This window comes from Oncorhynchus mykiss, chromosome 13, assembly GCF_013265735.2.
Source record: "Oncorhynchus mykiss isolate Arlee chromosome 13, USDA_OmykA_1.1, whole genome shotgun sequence".
In the NCBI taxonomy this organism is placed as follows: domain Eukaryota; kingdom Metazoa; phylum Chordata; class Actinopteri; order Salmoniformes; family Salmonidae; genus Oncorhynchus; species Oncorhynchus mykiss.
In genome coordinates this window covers 23583372-23594030 of record NC_048577.1, presented here as the reverse complement: position 1 = coordinate 23594030, position 10659 = coordinate 23583372, and the positions used below count along the sequence as shown (strand labels likewise).

Genomic DNA, 10659 nt, shown 5'->3' with positions numbered 1-10659 from the left:
TTAAGCGCATAAAAATCGTCGGTCCTTGGTTGCAACACTCACGACTGAGTACTGGAGCGCCAAGTCTAGGTCCAAGAGGCTTCGAAACAGCTTGTACACCCACACCTAATCAAATGGCTCCCCAGGTTATTTGCATTGCCCCCCCCCCCCTCCTTTACACCGCTGCTACACTGTTGTTATCTATGCAAAGTCACTTTAATAACTCTACCTACATGTACAGTGCCTTGCGAAAGTATTCGGCCCCCTTGAACTTTGCGACCTTTTGCCACATTTCAGGCTTCAAACATAAAGATATAAAACTGTATTTTTTTGTGAAGAATCAACAACAAGTGGGACACAATCATGAAGTGGAACGACATTTATTGGATATTTCAAACTTTTTTAACAAATCAAAAACTGAAAAATTGGGCGTGCAAAATTATTCAGCCCCTTTACTTTCAGTGCAGCAAACTCTCTCCAGAAGTTCAGTGAGGATCTCTGAATGATCCAATGTTGACCTAAATGACTAATGATGATAAATACAATCCACCTGTGTGTAATTAAGTCTCCGTATAAATGCACCTGCACTGTGATAGTCTCAGAGGTCCGTTAAAAGCGCAGAGATCACTCTGGTCCGTTAAAAGCCCATGATCACTCTGGATGAACTGCAGAGATCTACAGCTGAGGTGGGAGACTCTGTCCATAGGACAACAATCAGTCGTATATTGCACAAATCTGGCCTTTATGGAAGAGTGGCAAGAAGAAAGCCATTTCTTAAAGATATCCATAAAAATTGTTGTTTAAAGTTTGCCACAAGCCACCTGGGAGACACACCAAACATGTGGAAGAAGGTGCTCTGGTCAGATGAAACCAAAATGTAACTTTTTGGCAACAATGCAAAACGTTATGTTTGGCGTAAAAGCAACACAGCTGAACACACCATCCCCACTGTCAAACATGGTGGTGGCAGCATCATGGTTTGGGCCTGCTTTTCTTCAGCAGGGACAGGGAAGATGGTTAAAATTGATGGGAAGATGGATGGAGCCAAATACAGGACCATTCTGGAAGAAAACCTGATGGAGTCTGCAAAAGACCTGAGACTGGGACGGAGATTTGTCTTCCAACAAGACAATGATCCAGAACATAAAGCAAAATCTACAATGGAATGGTTCAAAAATAAACATATCCAGGTGTTAGAATGGCCAAGTCAAAGTCCAGACCTGAATCCAATCGAGAATCTGTGGAAAGAACTGAAAACTGCTGTTCACAAATGAAATATCCAATAAATGTCGTTCCACTTCATGATTGTGTCCCACTTGTTGTTGATTCTTCACAAAAAAAATACAGTTTTATATCTTTGTTTGAAGCCTGAAATGTGGCAAAAGGTCGTAAAGTTCAAGGGGGCCGAATACTTTCGCAAGGCACTGTACATATTACCTCAACCGGTGCCCCCGCACATTGACTCTGTACCGGTACCCCCTGTATGTAGTCTCGCTATTGTTATTTTACCGCTGCTCTTTAATTACTTGTTACTTTTATTTCTTATCCGTTTTTTAAAAACTGCATATTTTGTTAGGGGCTCATAAGTAAGCATTTCACTGTACCTGTTGTATTCAGTGCATGTGACTAATAAAATTAAATTTGATTTCCAAATTGCCTCTGAAATCAACGCCAGCACAAGAACTGTTCGTCGGGAACTTCATGAAACGGGTTTCCATGGCAGAGCAACCACACACAAGCCTAAGATCACCATGCGCAATGCCAAGCGTCGGCTGGAGTGGTGTAAAGCTCGCCGCCATTGGACTCTGGAGCAGTGGATACGTTCTCTGGAGTGATGAATCACGCTTCACCATCTGGCAGTCTGACAGACAAATCTGGGTTTGGTGGATGCCAGGAGAACGCTACCTGCCCCAATGCATAGTGCCAACTGTAAAGTTTGGTGGAGGAGGAATAATGGTCTGGGGCTGTTATTCATGGTTCGGGCTAGGCCCCTTAGTTCCAGTGAAGGGAAATATTACCGCTACAGCACACAAGGACCTTCTAGACGATTCTGTACTTCCAACTTTGTGGCAACAGTTTGGGGAAGGACCTTTCCTGTTCCAGCATGACAATGCCCCTGTGCATAACGCGAGGTTCATACATAAATGGTTTGTCGAGATTGTTGTGGAAGAACTTGACTGGCCTGCACAGAGCCCTGACCTCAACCCTTATATTACACATTTGGGCTCAATTGGAACGCCGATTGCGAGCCAGGCCTAGTCGCCCAACATCAGTGACCTGACTAATGCTCTTGTGGCTGAATGGAAGCAAGTCCCCGCAGCGATGTTCCAACATCTATTGGAAAGCCTTCCTAGAAGAGTGGAGGCTGTTATAGCAGCAAAGGTGGGGGGGGGGGGGACCAACTCCATATTAATGCCCATGATTTTGGAACGAGATGTTTGACAAGCAGGTGTCCACATACTTTTTGTCATGCAGTGTATATATATCAAAATGCTAATTCCCCTTGCTCTTTATCTTTCACTCTCCCACACACAAACCCACCAACCCCTGCGAGCACGCACACACACACAAACTTTAAAAAAAGGCACCACATCATCTGACAACCGACAATGGCAAAGTGTAGTAGCAAGTAAACTTTATTTAATACAAGAATTAAGAAAGAAAAAAAGTTAAACAATAATTACAACGGAGAACCAAATATACTTCAAGGAGGGCAGTAAAAATATAACATATAAATCAGTGGAAGAAACCCAGAGCGACTTCCAGTAGCCGAACAAGGATGGCACTTCAGATAGGGAGAGAGTAAGCTCTGGTCCAGGGTGTTAGTGTGGATTGCTAACGCTCGTCCTGCTCAGGAGGCTCAGTGACAGGAAGCAGCAGTGACAACCCGGACCAGAGCTAGGGAGACAGCGCGACATCCTGGCAAGCCGCATCAGGAGGGACACAACGAAAAGCTTGGTCCTTTTCTTAGAATGAACAGATGCCATTTGAAATACAGCAAACCACAAAATCAAAACTACAGCAGTTGTGAGAATTATAACAGAAAACCAACCTCCGAGTCAAGATGCATTGTATAAATTCAAAAAGTAGAACACAGTCACCCCGATAAAAAGCAAAAAATATTGATTGAAATATTGTTTTCATAGATAAATGTGTCATGTCAAAGAGCTGTAGGATCAACAAAAGCAACCGGAACGTTTGATGCACACTACAATGGGGAGGTCGCAAATTCAGAGTAAATATTTTCACAGTGAGCACAATATGTTGAAAAATACGTATTTTCAAAGTACTTTCAACCAAAAAGGAAATAAAAAAAAAAAAGTATTTTGCTCATAGGGTTGTAATGTACATCATGTAGTTACAATGGTCTTTTCTCCTGTGGATTTTTCAACAGCTCGATAAAGAATACTAACAATGGGACATTGCACCGTAAAATGTTACAGATTCAAACCAAACTTTTGCACTCTCAAAACGAATGCAAAATGACAAGTATAATATCAAGAGTTGGTTATTTTTCCCGAGTGAAGGACTCGGTTTTATAAATAGTGAACTCTTTAATTTTCTGTTCCATGCTCCACATACGTTTCGTGCTCAACATAAATTCACGGAAACTTTTTGAGTGAGTTTATGTGGAGAATGCAACTGAAAATGAAAGTTCACTATTTACAAAACCTAGTCCTTCACTCTGAAAAATAATATACTTGTCATTTTGCATTTGTTTTGATATAGGCATTAGCTTACTGGCACTCAAACATATCCCTGGATCTATTTTTTTATTCCTGATAGTCAATATCATTTAACACATGTATCCTGCAGGAAATTTAACGGCAAAGACAAGTACAGTTTAGTGAGCGTCTTGTGTAAAGAGGAGACATTTTGGGCTTAGACACTGTAGAGTGGTCTATATCTGACAAACAAGTAGGCTTGTATAAATTTGGTCCAACAAAACCCTAAAAACAGAGATATAACAGTCAGTACATTTGTTAACAGCTAATTTCGTTCTCTCATCACAAAATGCAAATGCCCACATATGTAATGTCTTTAGGACAAAACAATGGTCAACAGGTACGACAAACGTCAGCTATTTCTCTCAATATCTTGTACATTTTGATGAAAATAACTAACATGAAGCTGTATTTCAAATCAATGTTTTGACATTGCAATAAATTGAAAATTAGGCTTAAAAAGGGCAAATCCACCATTTTTCACACTCATATTCATGATCTCCGGCACCATACCGGTGTCTAGATATGTGAAAACGGCATGTTTCTGTGACCTGTGGTTGCAAAGACAGGAAGAAGTGTCCTAAAGAAATGCTTCTCAGTGACATCACAGGGTAGGATTAAAAGTAAAGAAAAACAGCGATTATCAAAACCTACAACGAGTTTCTAGCCAGAGGGAGGCTATTTTCTTGCTCCACGTCACCGTGAATGTCAGTGTTTGAAAATCATAGTTTTCAAAATGGTTGACGTCATCGGGTAGAACTTTGTAACTTCATATATTATTTCGTAGAAATGCACCATTTTCACACGTGTAGACACTGGTATTGTGCTGGAGATAACGAACATGAGGTTGAAAAGTGGAAGAATTCTCCTTTAACGTTACAATAAAATGGGACGTTTTTTTCCCTTTATTTTAAATGTTTTGGATGTTGTATACAGACGAGACAATATAGACTTTTGCATGCAGAGGCACTGAGAAGAGAGTTTTATTCTCAGAACATGCTCCGTTTCAGTCTCCGCTAAAACTCTGCTTTACTATACAACGGTTACACTGCAGAGCCTAGGACAACGTCACATGTGCTTTCTCCACCATTTCGCATCAACAATATATCCTGCCATTTATATACACAAATACTTTACATATGTATACATGTTTGTGAATGTTTCATGCGGCATATGGAGACCCCTTTATGCATCTATGTGATTGTATAAAATAGTAGCTAGGGCATTACACAAAGACAAACCTTCTGTCCTCAATGTTTCTTCCTCCCCCCAAAAGTTCCTGATGAGGCTAGAGCAGGGGGAAACAAGATGGCCGCTGCTAACGTTGTTGCTTCAAAATAACTTTGAGCCCACCAAAACGGGTACAGTACCAACATTGGCAAGCAACATTATCGGCATTTCTAAAAACACAATGCAAAGATAATCAAGCACATACAATAAGGCCATGTTGAAGCAAGTGCCCTGCGCAAGCATGGAATTTCCACTGTGCTCCATGTTCACTTATAGTTGAAGTCGGAAGTTTACATACACTTAGGTTGGAGTCATTAAAACTCATTTTGCAACCACTCCACAAATTTCTTGTTAACAAACTATAGTTTTGGCAAGTCGGTCAGGACATCCACTTTGTGCATGACACAAGTCATTTTTCCTACAATTGATTACAGACAGATTATTTCACTTAATTCAGTATCACAATTCAGTGGGTCAGAAGTTTACATACACTAAGTTGACTGTGCCTTTAAACAGCTTGGAAATTTCCAGAAAATTGTGTCATGGCTTTAGAAGCTTCTGATAGGCTAATTGACATCATTTGAGTCAATTGGAGGTGTACCTGTGGATATATTTCAAGGCCTACCTTCAAACTCAGTGCCTCTTTGCTTGACATCATGGGAAAATCAAAAGAAATTAGCCAAGACCTCAGAAAAATTATTTTAGACCTCCACAAGTCTGGTTCATCCTTGGGAGCAATTTCCAACCGCCTGAAGGTACCACGTTCATCTGTACAAGTATAAACACCATGGGACCACGCAGCAATCATACCGCTCAGGAAGGAGATGCGTTCTGTCTCCTAGAGATGAAAGTACTTTGGTGTGAAAAGTGCAAATCAATCCCAGAACAACAGCAAAGGACCCTGTGAAGATGCTGAAGGAAGCAGGTACAAAAGTATCTATATGCACAGTAAAACAAGTCTTATATCAACATAACCTGAAAGGCCGCTGCAGGAGGGACTGGTGCACTTCACAAAACAGATGGCAACATGAGGAAGGAAAATTATGTGGATGTATTGAAGCAACATCTCAAGACATCAGTCAGGAAGTTAAAGCTTGGTCACAAATGGGTCTTCTAAATGGACAATGAACCCAAGCATACTTCCAAAGTTGTGGCAAAATGGCTTAAGGAAAACAAAGTCAAGGTATTGGAGTGGCTATCACAAAGCCCTGACCTCAATCCTATAGAAATATTGTGGTCAGAACTGAAAAAGTGTGTGCGAGCAAGGAGGCTTAGAAACCCGACTCAGTTACACCAGCTCTGTCAGGTGGAATGGGCCAAAATTCACCCAACTTATTGTGGGAAGGTTGTGGAAGGCTACTTGAAACGTTTGACCCAAGTTAAACAATTTAAAGGTAATACTACCAAATACTAATTGAGTGTATGTAAACTTCTGACACACTGGGAATGTGATGAAAGAAATAAAAGCTGAAATAAATAACTCTACTATTATTCTAACATTTCACATTCTTAAAATAAGGTGGCGTTCCTAACTGATCTTAGACAGGGATTTTTACTAGGATTCAAATGTCAAGAATTGTGAAAAACTGAGTTTAAATGTATTTGGCTAAGGTGTATGTAAACTTCCGACTTCAACTGTACATTTACAGCATTTTTCCTAGTTATATCTGTTCTGTTGCTATACCAATTTGATTAAACTGAATGCATCACTCTCCAATGTCAAACTTTATGCCCAATATGTATTTTATCATGGCTTATCTAATGTTGTGTAAACGTTCCAAAGGCTAGTTAAGTAGACAGGTGAGTATAGATGCAGGTATAAAAATTGTGTTTAAAAGCAGGGAGAGAATGGTTACGTTCTCTGCCCTTCCTAAAGAGGGCCGAAGCAGAGCTCTGGAGACCTGAGACGGGATCTCTTTCTGTGGTTGTACTGACATTCCACCTGTTTCAATTGGAGTGTGGAGTGGAGAGACATGAACACACACAGCTCTGGGTTCAGTTTTGAATGGTCTCTCCTCCGTCCAGGTTAAAGGTGGTGTCTTTTTAGTGAATCATTGTAGTAATAAAACTAACTATACTACAGTATTTCTACTTCCATTTTGTTAATTTAAAAGTTGATTTATTTCAAGGTCAAAATTATAATTTGATATTTGAGAATTCTATGAAAAGATGTTCATTCACTCAAGTGAACAAAACAATATTAATATCATTGTTTCTCTATTTTCATGTTGTTATGGCAGCTACATTTACATTACATAAGGTTTATCAGCTGACCGGATAAAAAAAATAAAAAATCCATCTGGCATTTTGTCAATAACATATTTTATGACAAACGCAGGGATCGCTAATTGAGAACAGCACACAAAACCCCTTGTGGATATGTTCTCTTGATGGACAGCTTGGGTGGTTGTTACAGTAGATCAGACAGCTGATTGGCTAGATCTCAGGAAGCCATCCATTTGAAGGCTGACAAAACAGAATTCTGTTGAGGATGTAGGAGATTGGAAACTGGTGGTAAGACCTTTGACCTCTGGAGATATGTGTAAGAAGCACTGACCTCTGGGATATGGTTAGTTGGGCCTGGAGGACTGGGCACTGGGGTGTAGAGGCTAGTCTTGCTGGGCTACTAAGACAGTGAGGGGGCAGGGCATATGGGGGAAAAGAACATCCCGTCTCTCCTATTCCCCCCCTAACTCAGCCTGGTCAGAGTCAGAGGAGGGCCAGGGGGAGTGATTTGGAAGCGGCACCAGCATAGAGCCTTGGGGGACTCCACTCTGGTTCTGGGCAGCGGTGTCGGGCAGGGTGAGGGTCTCAGGGGCGGACTTCTTGCGGGCTCTGTCCTTGGGGACGGAGAGGAACTCGGGCGCGTCAGTGCAGAGGGGGGTGGTGGGGGCGCTGGCGGGGCCGGAGAGGGTGCAGGAGGACAGGGGCATCTCGCTGATAGAGATCGACGGGGGGAAAATCCCGATCTTCTCGTTGGTGGCTTCCTGGATGGTGCGCTCATACTCTCTCACCTCATCCATCGTCATGTCTGCACGGAGAGAGAGAATGAGGGGGGGAGACAGCACTCCAAAGCATTCTAACGCTTCTTTCTAATCTTAGTCTGCCCTCACACTACGTTATGTCATAATCAAAAGTCACTTTATATTTTTCTCAAGTTGTGAATATTTTTTACTTCATGTTTTCCCGATATAGAAACTAGAAAACTATAACCATAAAGCTCGCAAGAACCACTTATTTCAGAATTGTGATTGGTTACCTCCTGAGTCACGTCGACATGAACAACAGAACACGTCAATATGAAACAGAACAAGAGGAAATGAAACGACACATACGCTGGCTTTGTCATGAATCTCTATGTCATCCAGTGATGGGGAGTTCGTGGAATGCTCTTGCTGCTCATGGCAAACTTTAATGTTGGTTTGTTCATGCATACTTTTCTCGTATTCCCGCACGTCATCCAAGTTCATATCTGCAAAGAGGGGAGGAGGGAGGTGGAGATGTTGGCGTCTTCCCGTTAGGACACTCAAGACGAAGGTAGAGGAGGGGTTAAGTGAGGAGGGGCACGCCGTGGGTGAGTAGAGAGCGCTGGGTGGTGGATTAGTGCTTTTGGGAGGGGCCGAAAGGTCGAAGTTCAAGCACAATCAATAGGAGGTGGAGAGGGCAGAGCTAGCTTCCCACGACCGAAAAGAGTTGGTGTCGAGAGGAGAGAGCTAGTCAGGCCAAAGCTGGGTTGTGAAGATGAAGATGAAGAGGGATAGAGGGAGAAGGGAAAGGAGAGGGAGAGTCAATGATCCAGAACCCTCAGAGTCAGACGTGAAGGGTTGGGAACATCACCGGAAAAAAATGACATTCCCAAAGAAGAGTCCTAGGCAAGGTCATCCCAAATACATCAGGAGGATTTGGGTGAGGGGGAATCATCCAAAATAGTGCATAGGAGGGAAAGTTATCCCCCCCCCCCCAGGAGTAGAGGAGAAGGGAGAGAGTGAGTAGCGGTGTCCCATTACAGCAGTAATGGCTTGTTTTGGACTTACCCTGCAGCCATGGAAAAAGCTGAGCGCTAATCAGAGTCCTGCTAGTATCACTGCTACTGCTCTCATTGCCATGCAGTCACGACCCACATACACACAACTGTCATGATTCAACGAGTGCAATATCTATCGCCCGATACGTTCAGCAATTGCTATTCTCTTGAGGAAATTGTAGCAAATTCAGCCATTTGTGTTCACTATAGACATCGTACAAGTCTAGATGCCAACAAGAATGAAAAATATTTCTGACGCAAGAAGACACAGACCAGTGTACAAGGAGGGACACTGTTTGATTGAACGCCAATACAGAATTGGTTTTACAGACAAACATGGAAGGAACTGCAGTCCAGGTGTTGTCTGTGTATGACTGAAGTAGTGAGCTAGTGAACACAGATCAATCCTGGACATGACAGTACTTCTCGGGGCCATTTTCCCAGACACAGATTACGCCAATTGAGCTTCCTTCTTAGTCCATGACTGGGCTTTGAATCTGCCCTCTAGGGTATGTGTTCTAAATTGGGTTATTGATATCAGCGAGGTCAGCCAGCGCATATGATGGAGAAGGGTTAGATGCAGTGATGGGGAGTTGAATGTTGTTCAGGATTTCACATGCCTTATTTAGTTCTATAACACACAATGATACAGACAGTAGATTCGAGACGGCATCAACAGTAACCACGTAGCTCCCAAACGGAGTCAAATCTTATTGATGACATTCTAAGGAAAGAGTGACTTCATAGGTCCCAGTGTTTAACTTGGGCCATGTTAATTTGGTACAGAAGAAAAACTGGAAGGGACTACCTAGTCTTGTCCAATAAGTAGCACTCATTCCTTTTAACTTTCAACACATAAAAAAATGAATTGCCCTACTGAACACTACCCAGTGACTAGTTAGTGAGAGGACCAATTGAGCAGTGCTTGTCGACCTACCGATCCACTCATCCACCCAGGCAAAAGCCTGCCTGTGGCCTAGGAGCAGCACATCACGCACCACCTATGGGGAGAGACAATAGAGGGGGTCAGAGAACACTGATCTCAGAGCAGTTCTACAAAAATTAACCAGCACTATCTATGAAGTAAGTGGCTGCTATTTGTGTGCGAGTGACCTCTGACCTTGTGTACAAACTGCTCCACACGCGTCTGCAGGCCCCACACCTCAAACTTGACGGTGACCAGCTTGTAGGAGCACATGATGGGCTCCTGGGTGTCCCTCCAGCCCTCCTGCAGCATGCCCCTCGACGTCTTCTCTGACTTGAAGTACCGCAGGTCCTGTTGGTGTGGACACACACACATGAATGTACGCACACACACACACGCACTCACACAAACGTAGATCTCAGTAATTAATCCAAACCCCTGCGCCCTGAGAGAAATGCATTATGGGAAAGCTACAAATAGAAAGCCAACGTTAAATAGGAATCCTTCCCTCCAGAAATGTTTCCCTAAATCTCAGGGGCTGAGGCAATTTATCATTCAACCACCGCTTACTGCATCTACTATATTCAACAGTCTAACTATACTTACACAGATGCTATATGCTAACATGCTAATTTCTAACACTGAAAATTAGATATGGAAGAGGTGTATGGGGAGAGAATTAGAAGGTGACGCTAAAGTTAGCTTAGCATGATCTGGTCAGAGCTGTATTGCAGAGTCTATCGTGGGTTTACCTGCAATACAAAGTCAATTCGGGA

The 10659-nt window shown here is 42.6% G+C and overlaps 1 protein-coding gene across 2 annotated transcripts in view; it reads right to left on the bottom strand.

The window, feature by feature from the left end:
* Positions 1–6332: 6332 nt before the first annotated feature.
* The window catches only part of pitpnc1a (phosphatidylinositol transfer protein cytoplasmic 1a), a 75993-nt gene continuing 71666 nt past the window's right edge, over positions 6333–10659 (bottom strand). The window contains exons 7-10 of one of the 2 annotated variants that reach the window (XM_036940647.1): positions 10079–10234; positions 9896–9959; positions 8270–8406; positions 7828–7965 (exon numbers count right to left, since the gene is read on the bottom strand). In XM_036940647.1, the coding sequence (XP_036796542.1) occupies positions 7960–7965; positions 8270–8406; positions 9896–9959; positions 10079–10234 (363 nt within the window). In that variant the 3' untranslated portion in view covers positions 7828–7959. Of the gene's footprint in view, positions 7966–8269; positions 8407–9895; positions 9960–10078; positions 10235–10659 lie in introns of both variants that reach the window. The other variant, XM_036940646.1, reaches the window with a different exon arrangement.